Raw genomic sequence first — 25,217 nt, 5'->3', positions numbered from 1 at the left:
TGAATGGTAGGTCTGCAGAAGAGATGGGGCACTATAATATGCATTCTAGAAATTTAGCACTTGAACTCAGAAGTAGGTGGAGTGTGAAGTATCTGCCACTAGTCACATAAATGCTGATAGTCATGTCTCATACCCAATTCTGCCCTAGGAAATGGGGTACACAAAAGGAGGTTCTTGTTGGTGCTGCTGGGAGCTGTGTGCAAGCTTTCAAAGGCACAATTAGTTCTTCAGAGTCTAATCAAAGGCTGCTTAGGGGGTTGTTCTCCTTGAATTAATGGGAGTATGAGTGTTCAATGAGGGAGATTAGCCCCAGAAGACAGGGAAGCAAATTAAATCTTTATGTTGATTTGAATTGGAAGTGAATAAAGCTTGCCTGCTCACTTAACTCAAGTGAAGTTAACAGGCAAGGATGAATGAAGACTTAACTTCTCTGTGTGGCAAAGAAGACCTCAGGGCACTTTGCACCCGGAAACCTCCTGAGACAGAGCTGAGATGGAGGTGGCCATTCATCATGCTCTGGGGTGATGGGAATTTTCAGTAAATGCTGTATCAATGTAGTTAAATCTTCCCAGAACCAATAAAAATGTCCTTTGCCTTTTCCACCCTCTATTACAAGTAATTGCTATTCATCTAGTTATGGATATCTTGGAAGTAGTCACAGAGTACTTGGAGTGCCTAGGGGATGAAAAGTTCGAAGGAAAAATGTAGCCATATATCATTGGCATTCATGAGAAAATTCACATTAGATGTTTGAACGGCAGGTGCCCAGGAGGCAATAGAGAAATCAGGAACAATATTGTGCCAAAAATACCATTCTGACTGGGGACATGAGGGAGTTTATGTCAGGTGGACTGAAGGAAAGCTATTTGGAAAGAAGAGATGTATGTGATTTTCTGTATGCATTTAGTTTATTTATATGTGTACATCCCTTGAAAAACTAGTGTGTTCTGGGAATTGACAAGCAAACTGGGCCTGAAACTTTTGAAATATGCAGCTGTGCTTATAGATCTTTTACTTTTAAATCTCTGAATAACATCTTGCAACATGATCAATATGTTTTCAACTTCATATCATTTTAAAATCTATTTGCAACCCCTAAGACAAAAAACGTGTTGCGACCATGTACCACTTTACACTTGGGAGGCCAAGTTTAAGCCAGCGGGGATTCAGATGCAAAATCCAGTCCCTGCCTTTTTCTGAATATACACCTCTTCTGGAGGCCTAAGGGTGTGTTGTTTCAATGATAATATACTAGACAGACAAGCTAAAGAAGATGTTAAAAGGAGGAGAGGTGATAGCATTCTTGCCTGGAGTCACTTTAGTGAAAAAGAGTTCTTCTTTCACTTAATTCCTCATTCTAGACTGTTTGAATTATAGTTACTTGAAGGCAGTCCAGGGTAAGCCTACCTAATTCTCTTCATTCCTCTTATTTAAAAGGTCTAATGTATAACCTTTCAAGGAGATTGTACTAGATTCTATAAGGTAACAAAGAGAATAATATCTCTAAAATTTATCATCACTTCTGAATGGCTTTTTGCCTGTGTGTGTGCTCAGTTGCTAAGTCCTGTCCAACTTTTTGCCACCCCCATGGAATGTAACTCACCAGGCTCCTCTGCTCATTACAGCCCTGAAATACATTTAACTGATAAATAGCGATCAATCACGCATTCACTCTGTGGATTAGTGTAACTTAATTTCTCTTGTGTATAAGGACACACACACTCACACACATGATCCTGAAAAATAGACTGTGCAAAATGCATTATGGGAAAGCAGGTGTACCTTAAATCTTTTATTCATTTCCTCATTAAATATAAACTGATTAAAAGTTGAAATTGAAAGCATTTGAAGATATGATCAAAATCTTCATGGGATAAGGGTCATTGCATCTTGGCCAAATACTAAAATTAGAGAATTCTAGGAAGATGGACCAGCATAATCAAAGACAGAGGCATCCTTGAAAATGACTGATCTTTTAAGTGTGGTTGTTTTGTACTTAATAATGTTAATAATGTCAATAATGACAATAATAATAGCAGCTATTATTTAGTGTGCTCTGGCCTCATGTGAAATACTGTTCAAAGCAGTTTATTTGAATTAACTTATCCTCACCTCAAACATGGAAAGTAGCTACTGTTATTATCCCCATTTTAGTGAATGAAGTCGCTCAGTCGTGTCCGACTCTTAGCAACCCCATGGACTGTAGCCTACCAGGCTCCTCAGTCCATGGGATTTTCCAGGCAAGAGTACTGGAGTGGGTTGCCATTTCCTTCTCCAGGGGATCTTCTCTACCCAGGGATTGAACCTGGGTCTCCGCATTGCAGGCAGATGCTTTACCGTCTGCGCCACTGCTGTTGAGGAAATGAAAGCACAGAGGAGTTAGGTAACCTGTTATCAAATTGCTGAGTGAGAAGCAGAGGCTGGATTGAAACGAGGTAACTTGGCTACACAGCATGGACTCTCTGTTACCAATGTTTCCTCTTAAAAAGCTCACAGAGCCACCAGGTCAATGACTGTGTTGTCCTTTCAATTTCCCTTCAGACTGAATTCACTAAAATTATGTGACTGGTTACAGGCAGTGGTGGGCTGTCTCTGATCTCTTTGGATGCCTGATCCAGCAACATTTTCATGGGGCCAGTCTGTCCATTGGGAAGCTCTGCCGAAGACATTACTTTTCCCTCTAAGAGTGGTTTTCACATCTCCCCCACTGTTTACAACTCATAATACTCTTATCAAGATCTGGATATAAATTAGAAGCACAGTTTCATCCCAAGTCACCCAAACTTAGAGGGTGGAAAATTTAAAACAATGCTTTTAAAACAGTATGCACATTTTAGCCTGGCTGGCTCCAAAAGTTAGTTAATCTGTCAGAGCTTCACTTTTTGTTTTTCTTGATGATTTAAAAAAAACAAAATGAGACATTTTGTTTGAGAAAGTACCTTTCAGACTATAAACCAATTTACAAAAGTGGGATACTATTTACATAAACATGAGATCCAGGTACTGGAAGGTAGTTTAAGTCCTGTTAGTAAGAAGGCAGGAGACAGGCATGGCTTGGGGGAAATCTGAGATAATATTGTAATACTCTGCCCTTGGAGGATTGTATCATCAGGCCAGCAGGCAATTTTTACATATATATATATATATATATATATATATATATATATATATACACATACACACACACACACACACACATATATATACACGTACATACACACACACATATATAGCTTGCAAACGCCATCATCAAAGGCTAAAGAATGTGCAAAGGGTTGGGAATGTCTGTCCCCCATGTTCCAGGCCACAGCATCTTTGCTCTTGGGGACCATGTATTTAGCAAGGGTAACACACTCTCCACAAAAAGCTTAATTCACATTTCTGAAATTTCAAAAAGCCAGGGAATGGGCACTTAAGAGACTAAGGTGCAATGCCATTCCTTGTTTGTCAAATGAGTTGTCTTTTTCTCTCTCCTTTTTATTTTTATTATTTTACAAATTCTAGCCTCTCAATAGCAGAGGAATTTCCCAGAGTTTTACAGCAACAGTGTTGACAGGCAACTGCCTTTCCCTCCTGAGTTGACTCCTATTTCTGTGAGGTCAGGACTGCCAGTGGGAGCACATATCAGGGGACAGGTTGATGGAAGAGAAGGCAAAAGGTCCTATTGTCCAGGGGCTGGGGACCATGAACCTTAGCCAAAGGGAACAGAATGGAATCAGTGTACATCCTGCTTTGAGTGCTCACTATATTTTTCCCTCTCCTTCCTTAATGGATAGCATTGGAAGAAAGGGTGTTGCTTCTCAGCAAAGAGCTTACAATTGCTTAGATTTAATGTGTTCATAACAATATGTATATTTTCATAATTCTTTCCAGATAGGACAGAAAATTCACAAGTCCATGCATTTCAAAAAAGATAAGCTATTGTGTGTGATCAGAAAATAACTGATTGGCATGAAAGTGATTAAAATCTAGCCAGTTTCCCTGATCAGCTATGCAGGAATGAGAAACATTAATCATTTAATCCCTTATGTGTATCGTGAGTTTCTTTCCATTTAAAGAGCTCTTTTAAATCCTTGATTTAGTTGATCCTTATAAAAATTTGGAGGAGTCAGTAGGACAGATATTACGGTCCCAATACTCGCAACCTAAGATCAGAGGTTACAAGTCTTAGATTACATTGCTAGCTGTTGGCAGAGCTGGGATTTTAATATCATTGCATTTCTGGTCCAGGGCTCTTTTCCTTCTAGGTTTTCCTGGACTGTGTTCCATAGAGCATCAATTCACTGTAGGATAAGCACTGCAGAAAATAGAGTCCCAGGATCATAGAAGTCTAAGAACAGTATATACTATACCCTTCCCCTTAGATTCTATAATGGACATTAGAAGAATAGAGACACTGAGAAATCCTGCAGGGAAGAGCTTGTTCACCTTATTTAAGCTTGCATTTTGCATTGTATTTGACTACATGCTGTCTTTTTTTCCCCCTTAAGTCTAAAAATGACACTGGCAAACCTTGCAGAGTGCCGTCTGTATAGCTTCATGACAGTTCAGGTTATTCACAGTGAAGGTGGAATCTTCCCTTTGCAACTCTGATAGGAAGAAATCTTTCCTATCAGAAATATGTTTGCTCAGAAACTTGAATCAAATCTCCCAGGATCAGCTTTAGGCAAAATTGTAATATCTGTAAGATTAGCCATTGTGGAGGCAAGTCAAGGTTTAGGATTCGAACAGGTAGTGGTCAGATGAGGGACTTTTGCCACTTATTAGCTGGCAACGCTTTATCCAATTTCTTACACGTCCAAGCTTTAGTGTCCTCACCCGTAAAATGAGAGCAATCATTTTACACGTGATAGGACTGCTGGAAAGATTAAATGAGACAGTGTACATGCAATCCTTGACATAGAGCATGGTGTGAGGGCGGAAGCCCTAGAGCCTGGTATTGGTCAGTATTCAAAAACTGATATTATTAATACTATAGCTATTAACGTGCCCTTTCAGACAGCCTGCTGATCTCCCAGTCATTCTCTTCCATCTCCTATTTTTCTGTCCTGTCATATAGTCCAAAAGGACTGCTTCCAGATGTCTCACGTAGCTGATGTAGGACACAGATGGCAAATACGCTGCCTTCAGAGACTAGGCAGGTGATACGAAACTGTAGTGGCTTGGATCTTAGACAAACTGGGTCTGATTGTCTAAACTAAGGCAAATACCATTAAAGGGTCAAATACTCCTGATGCTTGTTGTTGTTAATGTCTTTTTAAAGATGCTGTTTGTATATAGAAATGTGAACTCAGTGATGCCAAGTCTTCAGATACATAAAGAAAAACCAGAATGTTCATTGTTATTTCAGTTTCCCAACTTTCAAATATTCTTCTGGGGGAATCCAGCTTTTGGACCACCACTTAATGACTCCTGGTACAGAGGATTTTCAGCTTCTTGCTCTTTATATAAATAAAAAGCTACAAGTTTAGAAGGGCTTAAGAGGTCATCTAGTTTAACCTTCTACTCAATGCCAAATTGTCCTCTATAATATCCCAGAGAATTTGTCATCTAGCTGTTCCTTCTATACGCCTAGTCATGATGAATGTGACATCTCATGGAGAAAGCACTTTTACTCTTTACATGCACAATCTCATTGAAGCCTTATATAAACCTCATGCAGTAGATAGTACTTTTTTCATTGTAATTATCATAAAACTGAGGCTCAGATAGGGTATTTCACTTCCTCTAAAGTCACAAAGCTATTAAGTGTCTGTAGGTTTTGAGATACAAACCCAGAATGTCTAGGTTTCAAAGCCAGTGCACTTAAACACTGGATAAACAATTCTACTTGTTAAAATGCTCTGGGCTGATACTAAGCTGAAATTTGCTGCCCTGAAATGTCTACCCTTTGGTCCCAGTTCTGGTCTCCTGAGACACAAATAATAAGTCTAATCCTTCTTCCACAAGACAGCCCTTCAAATATTTGAAGATGGCTCTTCTCTGCCTACTAAATCCTCTCTTCCCCAGGCTAAACATACTCATTTCTCTCCACTGACCCTCACAAGCTCCCAGCTACTTCATCATCCTCACCCTGCTCCCTAGGAGAGGCTTTCAATTTGTCAAAATTCCTCTTAAACCATGATGCTCAGGAGAGAATACAATCCCTCTATGTGGTTATACAAGCTCAGGTGAGGGTTAAGGCAGAAGTTGCACCTCCCTTGTTTTGAACAATATGCTTTTATTAATGCAACCTCAGTTACATCTGATTTTGGCAACTGTGTCAAAACTACTGAACGCTGACCTTAAAATTACCCCATGCTGCATTTATTTTTTAATTTGAAATTATGAAGTCACTTTCCCCCACTCCACATTCCTATTCTGAATAAGTATATCAGTTTTAAAACCTAAGACTTAATATATATTTTCTTAAATACCATCTTATTAGATTAGATATAGTTTTGAACTATACCCATCTGTTTTGCTTGTTTTTCTTTAATTTGACAAGTTTAGTTTAGTAAAGCAGGAAAAAAGAAAACTTTCCCCACAGTCCAGTTTTTCTTAATTAAGCACATAAAGAAATAATTTTTTCCCTCTAATGCTCTATTACTACACCCAAATAAGCTTATTAATATTTCCCTCAAACAAAAGAAAGTACTTCATGCACATAGTAGTTTCAATAGTATCTTGTTATAAATGTTCTTGCTTTGTTTAGTTCTTTTTTTTTTAACTTTGAAATATATGAAGGAGCAAAAAGAGTAAAAGAGAAGAAAACCGGCTTCTTGTTAAACTTATGCATATGCATATAAACTTATGCATAGATATCCTATCAGTTCAGTTCAGTTGCTGAGTTGTGTCCAACTCTTTGCAGCCCCATGGACTGCAGCACGCCAGGCCTCCCTTTCCATCACCAGCTCCCAGAGTTTACTCAAACTCATGTCCATTGAATCAGTGATGCCATCCAACCATCTCATCCTCTGCCATTACCTTCTCCTCCCACCTTCAATCTTTCCCAGGGTCTTTTCAAATGAGTCAGGTCTTCTCATCAGGTGGCCAAAATATTATAGTTTCAGCTTCAACATCAGTCCTTGCAAATAATATTCAGGACTGATCTCCTTTAGGATGGACTGGTTGGATCTCCTTGCTGTCCAAGGGATGCTCAAAAGTCTTTTCCAACACCACAGTTCAAAAGCATCAATTCTTTGGCGCTCAGCTTTCTTCACAGTCCAACTCTCATATCCACACATGACTATTGGAAAAACCATAGCTTTGACTAGATGGACCTTTGTTGGCAAAATAATGTCTCTGCTTTTTAATATGCTATCTAGGTTGGTCATAACTTTCCTTCCACGGAGTAAGCGTCTTTTAATTTCATGGCTGCCATCACCATCTGCAGTGATTTTGGAGCCCAAAAGAATAAAGTCTGACACTGTTTCCACTGTTTCCCCAACTATTTCCCATGAGGTGATGGGACCAGATGCCATGATCTTTGTTTTCTGAATGTTGAGCTTTAAGCCAACTTTTTCACTCTCCTCTTTCACTTTCATCAAGAGGCTTTTGAGTTCCTCTTCACTTTCTGCCATAAGGGTGGTGTCACCTGCATATCTGAGGTTATTGATATATCTCTCGGCAATCTTGATTCCAGCTCGTGCTTCTTCCAGCCCAGCGTTTCTCATGATGTACTCTGCATAGAAGTTAAATAAGCAAGGTGACAATATACAGCCTTGACGTAGTCCTTTTCCTATTTGGAACCAGTCTGTTGTTCCATGTCCAGTTCTAACTGTTGCTTCCTGACCTGCATATAGGTTTCTCAAAAGGCAGGTCAGGTGGTCTGCTATTCCCATCTCTTTCAGAATTTTCCACAGTTTATTGTGATCCACACAGTTAAAGGCTTTGGCATAGTCAATAATGCACAAATAGATGTTTTTCTAGAACTCTTTTGCTTTTTCCATGATCCAGTGGATGCTGGCAATTTAATCTCTGGTTCCTCTGCCTTTTCTAAATCCAGCTTGAACATCTGGAAGTTCACAGTTCACATACTGCTGAAGCCTGGCTTGGAAAATTTTGAGCATTACTTTACTAGCGTGTGAGATGTGTGCAATTGTAGGGTAGTTTGAGCATTCTTTGGCATTGCCTTTCTTTGGGATTGGAATGAAAACTGACCTTTTCCAGTCCTGTGGCCACTGCTGAGTTTTCCAAATTTGCTGGCATATTGAGTGCAGCATCATCTTTCAGGATTTGAAATAGCTCAACTGGAATTCCATCACCTCCACTAGCTTTGTATGTAGTGATGCTTCCTAAGGCCCACTTGACTTCACATTCCAGGATGTCTGGCTCTAGGTGAGTGATCACACCATTATGATTATCTTGGTCGTGAAGATCTTTTTTGTACAGTTCTTCTGTGTATTCTTGCCACCTCTTCTTAATATCTTCTGCTTCTGTTAAGTCCATATCATTTCTGTCCTTTATTGAGCCTATCTTTACATGAAATATTCCCATGGTATCTCTAATTTTCTTGAAGGTTATTGATACTTCTCCCAGAAATTTTGATTCTAGCTTGTACATAATGGTATATCATATATGTAAATATTTATTGGTAGCAAAATTCAGAGATATTTGGATTAAAAAGAATGAAACAAATGATTACACTCCGTTTGTTTTAATCAAGATGTTTCTGAGTTTTGCTGCCTTATATATTCATTATCCATATATTCACTATCCCCTCCAGCTTCCTGACGTTGCAGAAATTAATCAAATATTCAGTAGGCTTGGGTTAATAACTTCCCACTAGAAACTTCTCTCTGTGCCATTCTTTAGACAGAGGTTGGCAAACTGTGGCCTTGGATTAAATGCTATATTTCATTACTCTTTTATAAATAAAGTTTTATCAGAACACAGCTACTCCCATTTGTTAATATCTTGTCTATATAGCCACTTTTGCACTACAACAGTCCTGTTTCCTAGTGGCAACAGAGGCCAAATGATCTGCAAAAGTGAAAGCTGTTTCCTATTTGATTCCTTACAGAAAAAGTTTCCCAACTTCTGCTTTGGTGGCTGGTTAGCAATCAATACATCTTATTACTCAACTCATTACTGAGAACTGAAACTTGTGTAATTTCCTATCTCTATGTTAAATTATACTGAAAGCAAAAGTAATTTAGTTATTTGCTTCAGAAAGTAATCACTTCTATAGGATAAAACTTTCATTTCAAGGCCAACATCAACACCTACAAAGAGTCTTACGTCACTGCACCCATCCATCTATAGTTATTACACCATATGCTCTGCCTATTTCTAGTCAGTTCCTCCTTTTGCAAGATCAACCTTCAAGTCACTCAGCTCAGGACATAAAATCCAATAAATATCACCCATAACTTTCCCTTCTGAGATAGTACTGATATTATGTCAAGTTATACTCTCCTTTTCTAAACTAAGCCTAGTAAACTTAGTTTTGCCTGAACAACAAACATTTCTGGTCACCATTTCGAATATGAGAGTTGACATTACAAATCCTCCAAACTACATTATCACCCACCCAGATCCTCTTATTCTGATCAAAAGAAACACTGAGAGCATTTCTATAAGATGTAATTACCTGCATTTTCAGTTAGGAAAACAGATTCACAGAGGCTGAACCTTTACTAAGGTGACATGCCCAGTGTCACAGATCAAGAGGGGTGTACAGTAGGCAGGACTCTCTCTCAGGGATCTGCTCTCAGGTCTCATTCTAGGTCATAAACTTTATAGGACTATTTGCCTCTTTGAGGCCTCAGTTTCCTCACCTATGAAAGTGGTATCTATATACAGGTGGACCCTGATGTATTATGTTTCAAATTCAACTTTACTTGACTTAGATATTCTAGGTTAGCAGTAAACTGCAGGCTCCTCTCTTATGATACTGGGCAGTTATAGCTCCCAGTCAGTCACCCCATCACATAAATAAACAACTGATACAATTACAACCTTTCTGTTTTTCACTTTTAGTACAGTATTCAACATATTACAAGAGATAGTCAACACTTTATTATTAAAGAGGCTTTGTGATAGATGATTTTACCCAACTGTAGGCTATGTACGTGTTCTGAGCATGTTTAAGGTAGCTTGGTAAAGCTGTGCTGCTCAGTAGGCTAAGTGTATTGAACACATTGTTGACATATTTTTCAACTTATGTTGGGGTTATTGGGACATAACCTCATTGTAAGTCAAGAAAGATCTGTATGTTCTTTCAGTTCTGAAATTAATTGAAAGTATGGTCTCTTATCAGTTAGAAAACTAATTTCTTCACACAGATCTCTTTCAGCAAGCACAAGGCATATGAGATAGACTGTATTGATGACTAAGTTAAGTTCTACAGCTTGGTTGCTCTAATCAGAAAACACGTAGAAATGATTCCAACTATTGTCATAACAAATGTATTTGCATGTATTCCATTCTGTTAACAACTTAACATGTAATCATGTCTCCTCTAAGGAAAGAAGGAATGTTTCTTCTCCCATTGCATTAATCACACTGTGCTATATCTTTCTACTAATCTATCATCTATTATGATTACCTATTTTGAGAGTCAGCATAACAATTATCATAAGCGATAGCATTATATTATGAAAACATAGACTCTGATGGCATGATTTATCTTGCTACTTTGCCTGACTTAATGGGAGTTGGAGTTTCCCTAGTCTAAATCAGATTTTTAGATCATAAATATTTCAATTTTTAATTTATTATTGATTAGCTTGATAGTAAATAACTCCATGAATGCTGAGGTTGGAAATCTGTTTTAAAATTATTAAGCATCTTCCCTTCTATCTGGCCATAGATTGTTATCACAGTGAAATAAAACAGTAGGGCTACCTGAAGCAAATGGACTTGGGATTTTTAATTTATCTAATATAGTTAATTAACTGGTCAATTAAAAACAAAAGGGCAATTAGTGCTGAGCACATTTGTTTTGATGATGAACATGCCAACTGAAAATGGATCTTAATCTCTGCTACAAAATTCTGTAACATCAAAGGAATACTGCTGTAAATACAGAAAGAATAAAGTCCCTTAAGAGTAATGCACTTGCAACAATGATTTCCTTTCATACTAAAGCAACACAATTGAGACACACAGAGAAAAACTGGCCAATATTTTAAGTAATATTCCTCCACTGCTCACTCTATTATCCTGCATTTACAGTGATCACCAAAGCCAGTTAGCAGTAGCTTCTTTTTCCTACTACCAAAGTGAGACAATAATTTCAGTTAATGCAAAAGGGAGGAGAAGGGATGACAGAGGATGAGATGGTTGAATGGCATCACCAACTCAATGGGCATGAGTTTGAGTAAGCTCCAGAAGTTAGTGATGGACAGGGAAGCCTGGTGTGCTGCAGTCCATGGACTGCAGTCCCTGAGGTCGCAAAGAGTCGGACAGGACTGAGCAACTGAACTGAATGCAAAAGGGGTAAGAACTGTACAGGTACAATATGTAATAGACCTGAAGATTTCTATAAACTGTATATACTAATGAACATAATTCTTAATCACTCAAACTGGTGTCACATAGATATATCCACATATATTGAAGAGTATCAAGTTTTTTTAGACAAGAATGACTACCCATATTTTCCTTTTGTCATTCAATGAGATGTGTCTTGGGTGTTCTCTGTAGCTTATAAGTTTAATCATTGAGTTCCAAGCACAATCCTTCTTAAGCCCCTTTCAAAGGCTTGTTTCAAATCGTACGTGCACATACACACGCCATTTTATTTAACCATATGTCACCAGTCCTCAGTGCAAAGAGAAGTCAGAAAGCTCTTTTGTAAAAGATAAAGATCAGGGATGCATTCCATCTCTCTTTTGGTTACACCCATTGCTTCCCATGTCTGTTGGGCACACCACAGTTTAACGTGGCAACAACCTCCCAGAATTACTCTATTGCCTAAAGTCTAGCCAATGCTTCCTAGTCAATCCCGGTTTACTAGCATTTGTATCACACTCATAGACAGTTGAATGGTTTCATGGCAAGAAATAGATTCAGTGATCGCTTTCTACTTTTTTAAAAATTGACTTATCTGAGTGAAACTAAAGGACTATTTGTGTTGTGTGGGTTAAAAACAGTCTTTGGGGGACTTTCCTGGTTGCCCAGTAGTTAAGAATCTGCCTACCAATGCAGGGGATGTGAATTCAATCCCTGATCAGGGAACTAAGATCCCACATGCCAGGGAGCAACTAAGTCCACAAGCCACAACTACAGAGCCCATGTGCTCTGAAGCCTGTGCCCCACAACTAGAGTGAAGTCCGAGTGCCACAAAGAAGGAAACTGCATGCCACAGCTAAGACCTGATGCAACCAAAACTAAAATAAGTAAATAAATATTTTTTAAAAAGAAAAAGAAGAACCATCTTTAGGCACAACCTCACAGTCACAACAATCATCTCTTAATTCTTCTCTCATCTACTTTCTAAGGTCAGATGATGATTGAAACACATGGTAAGAAGAGATCCTTCTAAAGATCTGCTAAAGGCAAGATACAGTTCAGAGTTACTTCAAAATCAAGACCTATTTTTTTTTCCTGCTAAACATGTATAATTTTTGCTGAACACATATACATGGAGTTAGAGAAACAGAGTTCCACATTTCTGTACCTGAAATTCTTATAATCAAATGTTTTTTAGAGTTCAGAATGTATTAGATAAAAGATCAGCAACAGAACTTCCAGAAATTCTAAAGTTATAAAAGGTTGGACAGTCAAAATTTTCAGGTTTGGAGACCATATGGTTTCTGGCATATTCAATTTGCGTTTGTAGCACAAAAGCAATCATAGACAGTGCATGAATAAATAGGTATATTGCATTCCAGTGAAACTTTATTTACAAAAGCAGACAGAAGACTGAATTTGGTCAGCTGACTTCAGTTTTGTGACCCCTAGTCTTTAGAAAGGCAATGTAATGCAAATTTACGTGGATTTAGAATACCTTCAGTGGGCAACAACTCTGTCAACCACCAACACCATGTTTAGCAGCAAAACCTAAGTATTCATGCTAATTTGGAAACAGACTAAACAATGTCACATTAATTCAGTACAGGTTTTACCACCAAATTTAGTTTTGCCATTCAACTTACAAAGATATTTTAACTTTCAGAGATATATATATATATTTTTTTAATTTTGAAAAACTGATTGTGGACCGATGCATACTCTTGTGTTGAAGTGTTTGAAATGATTACTTTTGCCCTAAGGAATTTCAGGGGAGGAAAAAGAAACACATATAGTCTGGAGGAGATAAGTCTGCCAGTAATAATAGAACAACAACCTTAGCAGGTGTGTTAGGAACCACGACACCCACTTCTCCAGGCCAAAATGATATTTAAAAGATTGCATGGTTTATAAACCTCATCTAAAACAATGTGCTTGTAATGCATTTTTGAAACCTTTTTTTTTTTTAGAACTTCAGAAAGTTCTTTTGAGTTTAAACACAGGCCTCCTTTATTCTGCCTCGAGCAATCTTTAGGATTCTAAGAACCTAGAAATAATTCCTGTGGCTATTCTGTGTATCAGTGCCCAGCATAATTTTTCTCTACTGAATATATGTACCCCATTTTGCTGTGAGTAAATAACCAGACCCTTCTTATCTGGATTGTTCTGATTGAGCCAGTGTATTCTCCTTCCTCAGGTAATTTAAACTTTTACAAATGGAACTTTTACAAATGGCAAGTGATGCATAAATATTAGCTATTTAGGCTATCTTTATAGAGCACTGCTAAATAAACTATCCCCTGGGCTTTGCCCTCATTACAGGATGTTGATAAGCAATCAGATGGTAAAGGGCAATATTTGCTACAAAATTATACACCAGGTTAAATCAAACAATCTTAGATTATTAGAGCTAGAAGACATTTAAGGATGATCTCTAGGTCGAAATCTTCAATTTTCGTAAGAGGAAGCTGACAGTCATCGTTACTGTATATGAAACACCCAAAATTACTAAGCTGGTTAAGAGAAAGGCCACACTATAAGCAGTGTCTTTAGATTTCCAGTTTAATCTTTTTCTTTATAATACTAGACTGGTTAGTTGTCAAATACAAACCAAACAAATACTGACTGAATACCCATGAGCTCTATATTACATACCAAACCATGTATTATGAGCTAGTATTGTATCTGGTTTTATCTTCAAGATAAGGTATGAAAATGCTGGCAATATAATGGAGTCTTTGATAAATACAATGCTCAAAGGGTATGCATCACGTCAGTTTGCTCTGGGGTCTTTAGGAAAAACATTATATTAATTCAGGATAAAAAATGAATTTACTAGTCAGGTTTTTGTTTGCAAGAGACAAAAATACAGCACAAATGATTAGACAAAACTTTGTCTTATTCATTGACATTGGAGAATTCCAGGTGTTAAACTTGGTGAGGCACTTCATCATTTCATGATATCAGGTGTGACTATAGGTTCTTTAGAACATAATAACACCCAGATACGTGAAGCAAAACTCTTGTTTCCTACATATCCAAATAAGAGAAGGAATACACAGGGAAATGTCCCTAGGGACAGGATAAAAGCAAGCTGGGACTTAGGTGTGGACAAGATAAGAGCAGCAAATGAGATAGGGTTAGCTATATTTCGAGGGCTTCCATGGGATTATTTTGAATAATTCCATCAGCCTTAGGAAGAAGGGTCATTCCTGATTGTTAGGTAGCTAGAGATCTCTGAAAATTGGGTTTGTATGCACTATAATCCAGAAGTGTCAGAGCTTGAGAAGGGAAGAAATTGGGGCAGGGACTCGGTAAATTTTCTGCTAAGGGGAATTGATAGCTTTTAGCCATGCCTTCTAAACTGGGTGAAGATATGACTTGCAAAATGTTATATTACACTGGATCAACAGATTTAAGTCTTAGCATCTTAGTTGTTGTAATATCATTGACAAATCATTGGCTTTGTTGTCATTAGTTTGGCTTAGGCTACATCCCCCTTCTTTTACAAAACACTGTAGCCAGGGGAATGGATTCCTCATTGACACAGCCCTGGTCATATCTTCATCCCTGTAGCTAGGAGATGAAGGAAATCTCACTTTCATTATATGGACTGACGATGTATAGGAAGGTGGTTCCTCCAAAAAAAAGGAAATAAATAGATAAATAAAATAAATACATGCATAAAGACAGAGTTTTTATCAGAAGAAGAGAAGAATGAATTGTTTGATTGGAGAAACTAATGATGTCCATCAAATAAGTTGGTAATTATAAGTTTTTACTTTCTACTCTACCCTTTCTATTCTCCATATCAGCCAGAATGATGTTAGTATCATGTAAATGTCCTGCTTCAAATCCTCAATTATGATTTGAAAGTGCAACATCCATATTTGTCAACATGGTCCATAGGCCTTGAATAGTTTAACCTCTTTGTCCTTCTCCAACCGTGTCTCATGCCACTGTCCTTCTGAATAGCACCGAAATCTCTTTAAGGTCTTTGAAAATGCACACTCAGTCCTGCTTCAGGACTTTTCACACTCCTTCCCTTTTGCTTAGACAGCTAGTAGTCTCCTTCCTCATTTTACCTACCTTAATCCCTGCTCTCCTACATGCCCTCCTCATGTGTATGCATGCACTTGCCTGGCTAAGAGCTTCTTGTTTTTCAAGTCTCAGTTCAAACACACTACTTGAGCATCACCTCATAGATCTCATAGATGGCACTTATCTTCTGCCAAGTATTACCATATTTACCACATCTATCAGTGTGTGTGTGCTTGATTTTGCTGTTTTTCTTATAAAATGTAAGATCTCAAGGGTGAAATGAAGAGTTTTAGATTCATTACTAACACCAAGGTACCTGATGTCTGGCAGAGAGTAAATATAAATGAATAAATGTTTTTTGAAAAAATAGAAATGAATAAATAGATATAGAGTATCAGTTCAGTTCAGTTCAGTTGCTCAGTCACGTCCGATTCTTTGCAACGCCATGATTGCAGCATGCCAGGCCTCCCTGTCCTCCCTGTCCATCACCAGCTCCCGGAGTTCATTCAGACTCATGTCCATCGAGTCAGTGATGCCATCCAGCCATCTCATCCTCTGTCGTCCCCTTCTCCTCCCGCCCCCAATCCCTCCCAGCATCAGGGTCTTTTCCAATGAGTCAACTCTTCGCATGAGGTGGCCAAAGTACTGGAGTTTCAGCTTTAGCATCATTCCTTCCAAAGAACACCCAGGACTGATCTCCTTTAGAATGGACTGGTTGGATCTCCTTGCAGTCCAAGGGACTCTCAAGAGTCTTCTCCAACAGCACAGTTCAAAAGCATCAATTCTTCAGCGCTCAGCTTTCTTCACAGTCCAACTTTCACATCCATACATGACCACTGTAAAAACCATAGCCTTAACTAGACAGACCTTTGTTGGCAAAGTAATGTCTCTGCTTTTGAATATGCTATCTAGGTTGGTCATAACTTTCCTTCCAAAGAATATAGAGTATAATTTCACTTAAATGTGAGATGTTAAGAGTTTGGAACTTCTGGTGTTAAAGAGAATGAAAGATGATGTAAGATATGAGAAAATTTCTGGAAGGACATTGTCAACTCAACATAGCATATTGGTCTGAATACTGCTTATTTTCTTTTTGATTTTTATTCCTTGATTAAATCTGAAAGCATTTAATTTAGATTTTATAAAGACTTAGAATATAGTCAATGGTTTGTGTTTATGTCAAAGTAACTAGTAACAGAAAGAAATTAAAGATTTTTAAAATTTAAAAATATATCAGAAAATGATCAAAACTTTATTATTTACACTTAAAATCCACATACTTCCAAGAGATATTTGAAGTTGCAAGAAAATATATTTCCACTAGGTTAAAAGTTGTAAAGGGTCCTATCATTTGATATATAATGATTTTATCAAAATATGACCTAGATGAGTTCATTCTACACTTTTTTGAGATTATGAGCTTTATGAGCTGCTTACTAAATTTCACTTTTTGAATAAAGGCCAACCAAACTATTATCTTGATTTCATTTATCACTGGAAAGCTTAAATGTCAAAATAAATTAAAGAAAATTATGATGTTATTGAATAAAAAAAGTATATCTCACACTCTACACATAATATTTCCAGAAATTGAATTCTACAGAAGTTTTAGCAAAATATTAATTTTAGGTCTAGTAAAGATAATGCTTCTCAATGAGTATATTCTCAATAATACTGATTAAAAAACAATCCATGAAATGTGTAAAGTCACTGTTATATAAAAGATAAAGCAAAATTTTACCTTATTCCTAATGGTATAAAATAAAAAGTAAAAGACACCAACAGAATTGTGGGAGTTGATTTAATATGTCTTTAAACCTCTCTAACATTTTAAAAAGTCAAATTTAAAATTATACTCATGAAAGTTTTCATCCACAAGAATACAATCAATTGAACTGCACTTCAGCCTATTAACTGCTATAGAAAATTTTATAGCAAATGTAATGTATATCTAAGGTATGAATTTAAATTATGGGAATATGAGCTGAAATTATGAAAACTTTGCAAATTATACATGCATGTAAAAAGTAGACTTTTAGGTTACCTTATTTAGATTAATAATATTTAAATATGAATTTGAGCCAGTATGCAACAATTTATATATACGTAAGAATATGTATATTTTTGCATTTGTCATTTCATGACAATTTTCTTTTTCTTTCAGACTCTTGAAATACTGACTGGAAGATAGACATTTTCTTTCCGGCTGATTGTATGGGAGAAATTTTGACCTTAGAAAGTGGAAATGAGGTTGCTATGGAAACTGGTAATTCTGATGTCACTCATAAACATTTCCGCAGGTAAAGAGTTCTATTATTATGAGTTCTGATTGATAATCTATTGGCATTTTATTTTTTCTACAGGTGAAGCAATTTTCAAATACATAATATAGGGTTGGCAAAAAAGTTCTTTCATGTTTTCCCATAACATCTTACAGAAAAACCCAGAAGAACTTTTTGTCCAATCTAATACTTACACTATTTAAATAACTAAATGATAAAATTTTGAAGGTAACCTCTATGGGTAATATAGAGTTTAATCCTTAAAAAAAATTAATCAAGTGCCATTTTTAAACAGAACTAAGATGATTTCAGTTATAAATTGTCAAGTATGAAATTTTTATAGTAAAAGGATGTGATTAAGTAAATTTTGTCATCAATAAACAATGAAGAATAATTTTTTTGTTTCCTTTAGAGTGGTCTTTAAAAATTAAAATAGAAATATATATATTTTCTTCAAATTTGGAATTTGGTATGGATTAAAGCTATATCAGTATAGAAGATAAAGTAATATAGAGTGTCATATCAGAAGTAGAATAAGTTTAGAGTTTTTTTCCTATCCATGTTAATGATACATTCTTTCATTCACCCTATGTATGAAGTCTGTGTATCAGATAGCTTTTGTCATGCAACAAACCATCACAAATCTGAATGGATGAAAATAACACATAACCATGTATTTAGTTGAAAAATATATAGATGGGCAATTTTAAGTAGGCTCAACTGGCCTATTCTTTTGATTTTGCCTGAGTGCTTTACATCTGTGGTTAAGCTACTGCATCATCTGGGACCTAGCTAGTCTGCTAATAGAGACCACTGGGCTGTCTCTGCCCCGAACCAAGTATTCTTTTATCCTCTGTAAGTCTGTGGTCCTTCATACATGTCTGCTCAAAATTCCAATAGAAATCAGAAGTATGCAAGGTTTTTTAATGTTAAGACTTGCAACTGACACAATGCCGTTTCTGCTGCATTCTTTTAACCATTCCCAGTCACACTATCAGATTCAAGAAATATAAGAATATACTCCATCTCTTGATAGAAAAACAACAAAATTACACTGTAAGGGGTATGGAAACAGTAAAGCAGATAATAGTGACTAACTTTGAATATAATCAACCATAGTTCTACCAAGAACACAGAATTCTATTCTGAATTTTCAAGCTTACCTGTGTGAGTCGCCACACAACATGAACACTGTCTCAGTCATCTAATTGTCAGAGCAACTCTTCTATCAAAACATACTGCTTCCCACCAACTGTGGTAGTGCATACTACCGAAGTTTCCCATATTCATACCAAAGCCCTAATATATTAGGAGTAACATAGGAACAAACATAGTAACACATGAGTCAGAGACATGGTAATTGTAAGAGGCAAATATTCAAAAACAATTCTAAGAAGTGGAAATATTTCTAATTTTAAAAGGTATAAAAAGGTTAAAATATGCAAAACATAACCATTAGAATCAGAAAAACACGTAAATAAAGATATTTTTACTACTAGAGAATCCAGTGGCTAGAAGTGCTATCATTGTGTTTATTCAAAGTTATTACATTATTTTGATTCATATCACTTCTAATTCTCTGTAACAAAGAATCAGAGTTAAATAATATTTTTTGTAATAGATGAAAACAAAACCAGAGTCATCAAAGTGCCCCCAAATTATACATATGTGAATACAAATTATATTCTTATCCTGCAGTTTCAGTTTCCTGTCAAAATTTTAGATTAACATTTTGCCCTTTAAATATCTATACTGAATCAGCACAGTATATCTAGAAGATCTTTTATGTTAAATTAAAATAAATTATTATTCTCAGACCACGTATCATCTGAGAGATCTTCCAGTTCTTCTGTTACGTTTTATTTTTCCAAGTTGGATGTGATTCAACATGTCCTTTTGCTTTATCCTAAAGCGAAAAATAATCATGTGTCCTTGGTGTACAATTTTCTTATGAAAGAACAGATTGTATCTTTTTTTTAAAACCACAGCTATTTAAATAAGATAATCTGAGCAACATTGCCACAGAGGTAAGAATGCTGACAATCATATACACAAGAGAGCTTTGCTTTGAATCTGTTTGTTTTGTTTTGTTTTATTTTAAGATTTCATGGTGTATCTCCCCACTTGCAGATACTATATACTATGTTAGTTTAGAAAACTCAGTTCCCTAATGATGCAGTGCTATTTCTACACACACACACACAAACATACACATATAATAACCTCTTATTTTCCAAAAATTGATTTTGATTCATTTCTGAAAGACCAACAAATCTTTCACAATTATGTGCTTTTCCTTTCTATTTTTTACTGTTACAATCTTTTCAAAACACTGACTTTTTAATTCTCTCCAAACTTTAAATTAAAATTTAAAATTTTACGCCATCTCATCTCCTATTTGTTGTTGTTGTTAATTAACTGTATCTAACCATATTACTATGGACATTGGCCTTTAAGTTTTTACGATGAACCATAATCTATCCAGGCATATGTTATGGTTCTGGAATATTTTTGAAATTATGGATATTTAAAATTTCTAGTATTCTATTTTAGTATTTTTTTAATATTATGAGACAACCATTTAATTAAGATACATGATTGCTAATTACATGTGAAAGTCACTCAGTCATATCTGACTCATTGTAACTGCATGGACTATACATCCATGGGATTCTCCAGGCCAGAATACTGGAGACAGTAGCCATTCTCTTCAGGAGATCTTCTCAACCCAGGGATTGAATTCAGGTCTTCCACATTGCAGACAGATTCCTTACCAGCTGAGACTTCAGGGTTTTTAATCACTTCATTAATGTGTGTGGTAGACTAAATAATTGTCCCCATGGATATAAGTAGCAAAATGGATTTTGCAGATGGGATTAAGTTAAAGATCTTGAGATGGATAGACTATCCCGGAATAACTGCATAAGAAATTGAAATGCTCTTGTAAGATGGTGACAAAGGATATGTGGCACAGGGCAGAACGCAATATGATGAAAGAGGAGAAAGAGACATCAGATCTTTGCTACCAACCTTAAATATATATAGGAAGGGACCATGAGCCAAGAAATGAAGCTCAAGAAGCTAGAAAAGATAAGGAAAGAGGTATTTTCTCTTTGAAGAAAACATACATTGGTTTCCATCCTGTGAAATCCATTTTGGACTTGGGACTTCCAGATATGTGAGAAAATATATGTGTGTTGTTCTAAATCACCAAGTTGTAATTTTTAGAGAACCCATAGGAAACTAATGTAATAAGTTTCTTCCTCACTAAACTTTAAGCTCCAGAAGAGCTGGCACTGTATGTTCCTGGCATGTGGTAGGGATTCAGTAAATAGTGTTAAAATGAACAAATGAGTGAATTAGATTCAATGTTATTGGTCCTATTTGGATTATCATCAAGTAGAAAAAATTAAGTCATGAATTTCCCATGTTTTGATGTCTTGTCATAGAATTTTAGAGATGGAACTCTAGCAACATTTGAAAGTTTCAAACTATGCCCTACTTGAATGTAAACTTCATGAGAGCAAAGATTTCCATATGTTTTATTCTCTGCTGTTTCTCCACCCCCTAACAGATGGTTTGTAAATATTCCACTAAATTCAACAGATAGTTTTAGTACCTTAGATATGCCGAGCACTGAACTAGATGTTGACCTTCACAGTAAGAGGGCCATGGTCTCTGTATTCTTCAGCATACAGCCTAAAAATGGAAGTCAGCAAGTCAGCCAATAATTTCAATAGAGAAAGTATAGCTTGCTATTTGAATATCATAGTAGAGAGCATATAACATGGAAATGTTCTAAGAGGACATTTGCTGTTTTTGTCAACCTCCAATCCATTTCTGCTTCTTCTGAAAAAATATATTAGATTTTCCTTAGCAAACCACTGTTTTCTATCAGTCTTTGTAGTTGAAAGGAGAGTGACATAACTTCATAATCAGCCAATTGGTATATCCCATCGTCCTTCACCATAGTATTTGGTTCAGGAAATATTATATCTGAACAAATCCCTGGGCATTTGCTAAAATGAAACGACATAAAGTCATCACATTTGTGCTGTGGACGGTGGGGCCTGGTGGGCTGCCGTCTATGGGGTCGCACAGAGTTGGACACAACTGAAGCGACTTAGCAGCAGCAGCAGCAGTTGACTCATTGGAAAAGACCCTGATGCTGGCAAAGATTGATGGTAAAAGGAGAAGAGGGTGGCAGAGGCTGAGACAGTTAGATAGCACCACGGGCACAATGAATATGAATTTGAGCAAACTCAGGGTTATAGTAGAAGACAGAGAATCCTGGCATGCTACAGACCATGGGGTCACAGAGTTGGACACAACTTAGCAACTGAGCAGCAACAACAGTTAGTACAAAGAGGTACCAGGGACTGCTCTGACAGAAAAATTGGCCTGGAAATGAAATTAACACAGACACAGAACAAACCAAGGGAACAATGGCACCATTTCTTCACTTTACCTTTGAAACTTTAAGTACCAGGTGTCTTTTTCCTATTTTATGCTAATTTCCATTGAAATTCTGTCCCTTGATGAAAAGAATCTTCTCTGATAAGGTCAAAATTGTTTTTAATGTAAATTAGTGATGATAAGTGAAGCTCTATTAGCAATAGAAATTCTTCGGGGATTAATGCCTACTCCCTGCTGGGCATGAGGAACACAGCAAATATGAAGACGAAGAAAAGGCACAATTTTTTTCCTGGAAGGATAAAAAGAGTCAAGAGGCTTTATATGGACTCAAGGCAAACCATTCAAATATCACAGTAATCCAAGTCTATGCCCCAACCACTAATGTCAAAGAACCTGAAGTTGAACAGTTCTGTGAAGACCTATAAGATCATTTAGAACTAACACCCCCAAAAGATATGATTTTCATCATAGGGGACTGGAATGCAAAAGTAGGAAGTCAAGAGATACCTGGAGTTACAGGCAAATTTGGGCTTGGAGTACAGAATGAAGCAGGGCAAAGATTAACAGAGTTTTGCTAAGAGAGCACACTAGTCATAACAAAACTCTCTTCCAAAAACACAAGAGACGACTCTACCCAAGGACATCCCTAGATGGTCTATACCGAAATCAGACTGATTATATTCTTTGCAGCCAAAGATAGAGAAGCTCTATACAGTTAGCAAAAACAAGACTGGGAGCTGACTGTGGCTCAGATCATGAACTCCTTATTGCCAAATTCAGACTTAAATTGAAGAATGTAGGGAAAACCAATAGACCATTCAAGTATGACTTAAATAAAATCCCTTAGGATTATACAGTGAAAGTGAAACATAGATTCAAGGGATTAGATCTGATAGACAGAGTGCCTAATGAACTATGGATGGAAATTGTACAAGAGGCAGTGGTCAAGACCACTCCCAAGAAAAAGAAATGCAAAAAGGCAAAATGGTTGTCTGAGGAGGCCTTACAAATAGCTGAGAAAAGAAGAGAAGCTAAAGGCAAAGGAGAAAAGGGAAGATATACCCATTTGAATGCAGAGATCCAAAGAATAGCAAGGAGAGATAACAAAGCCTTCCCCGGTGATAAGTGCAAAGAAATAGAGGAAAACAATAGAATGGGAAAGACTAGAGGTCTCTTCAAGAAAATCAGAGCTACCAAGGGAACATTTCATGCAAAGATGGTCTCAATAAAGGACAGAAATGATAGGGAACTAACAGAAGCAGAAGATATTAAGAAGTGGTGGCGGGAATATACAGAAGAATTATACAAAAAGAAAAGATCTTCATGACCCAGATAACCACAAGGTGTGATCACTCACCTAGAGTCAGACATCCTGAAATGTGAAGTCAAGGGGGTCTTAGGAAGCATCACTATGAACAAAGCTAGTGGAGATGATGGAATTCTAGTTGAGCTATTTCAAATGATGCTGTGAAAGTGTTGTACTCAATATGCCAGCAAATTTGGAAAACTCAGTAGTGGCCACAGGACTGGAAAAGGTCAGTTTTCATTCCAATCCCAAAGAAAGGCAATGCCAAAGAATGTTCAAACTACCACACAGTTGCACTCATCTCACACACTAGCAAAGTAATGCTCAAAATTCTCCAAGCCAAGCTTCAACAGTACATGAACCGTGAACTTCCAGATATTCAAGCTGGTCTTAGAAAAGGCAGAGGAACTAGGAATCAAATTTCCAACATCTGTTGGATCATCAAAATAGCAAGAGAGTTACAGAAAAACATCTACTCCTGCTTTATTGACTACTCCAAATCCTTTGACTGTGTGGATCACCACAAACTGTGGAAAATTATTAAAGAGATGGGAATACCAGGCCACCTTACCTGCCTCTTGAAAAACCTATATGCAGGTCAAGAAGCAACAGTTAGAACTGGACATGGAACAACAGACTGGTTCCAAACAGGGAAAGGACTACATCAAGGCTGTATATTGTCACCTTGCTTATTTAACTTATATGCAGAGCACATCATGCAAAATGCTGGGCTCGGTAAAGCACAAGCTGGAATCAAGATTTCAGGGAGAAATATCAATAACCTCTGACATGCAGATTACATAGCCCTTATGGCAGAAAGTGAAGAAGAACTAAAGAGCCTCTTGATGAAAGTGAAAGAGGAGAGTGGAAAAAGTTGGCTTAAAATTCAACATTCAGAAAACTAAGATCATGGCATCTGTTCCCATCACTTCATGGCAAATAGATGGGAAAACAGTGGAAACAGTGAGAGACTTTATTTTCTTGGGCTTCAAAATCACTGCTGATGGTGACTACAGCCATGAAAGTAAAAGATGCTTGCTTCTTGGAAGGAAAGCTATGATCAGCTTAGACAGAATGTTATAAAACAGAGACATTACTTTGCTGAAAAAGGTCCACCTAATCAAAGCTATAGTTTTTCCAGTAGTCATGTATGGATGTGAGATCTGGACTATAAGGAAAGCTGAGCGCCGAAGAATTGATGGTTTTGAACTGTGGTGTTGAAGACTCTTGAGAGTCCCTTGGACTGCAAGGAGATCCAACCAGTCCAACCTAAGGGAGATCAGTCCTGAATATTCATTGGAAGAACTGATGCTGAAGCTGAAACTCCGATACTTTGGCCACCTGATGTGAAGACCTGACTCATTGGAAAAGACCCTGATGGTGTGAAAGATTGAAGATGGGAGGAGAAGGGAATGACAGAGGATGAGATAGTTAGATGGCATCACTGACTTGGTGGATATGAGTTTGAGTAAACTCCGGGAGTTGGTGATGGATAGAGAGGCCTGGTGTGCTGCAGTCTATGGGGTCCCAAACGTTGGACACGACTGAGCGACTGAACTGAACTGAACTGAAAGGTTAAAAGAGGTTAGGGTAGTTAAATAGGGACTGCTACCTGAGAATTAAATGGCATGGGAAAATAATAGGCTTCTATACATAGAAACTGAGATAAAAATATCATCATTGTGAGTATTATGCTTTGATACTATTTGCAAAGTATTTATTCACTATAGCAG

The 25,217-nt window shown here is 37.0% G+C and overlaps 1 protein-coding gene across 1 annotated transcript in view; it reads left to right on the top strand.

Annotated features, from left to right (window-relative positions):
- The window catches only part of CNTN6 (contactin 6), a 320,429-nt gene that overhangs the window by 46,284 nt on the left and 248,928 nt on the right, over positions 1–25,217 (top strand). Inside the window, exon 2 of the mRNA NM_001191459.2 lies at positions 17,645–17,780. Coding sequence (NP_001178388.1) covers positions 17,726–17,780 — 55 coding nt within the window. The 5' untranslated portion in view covers positions 17,645–17,725. The remainder of the gene's footprint in view (positions 1–17,644; positions 17,781–25,217) is intronic.

This window comes from Bos taurus, chromosome 22, assembly GCF_002263795.3.
Source record: "Bos taurus isolate L1 Dominette 01449 registration number 42190680 breed Hereford chromosome 22, ARS-UCD2.0, whole genome shotgun sequence".
NCBI classification, from domain to species: domain Eukaryota; kingdom Metazoa; phylum Chordata; class Mammalia; order Artiodactyla; family Bovidae; genus Bos; species Bos taurus.
This window is presented reverse-complemented; position numbering and strand designations above follow the sequence as displayed.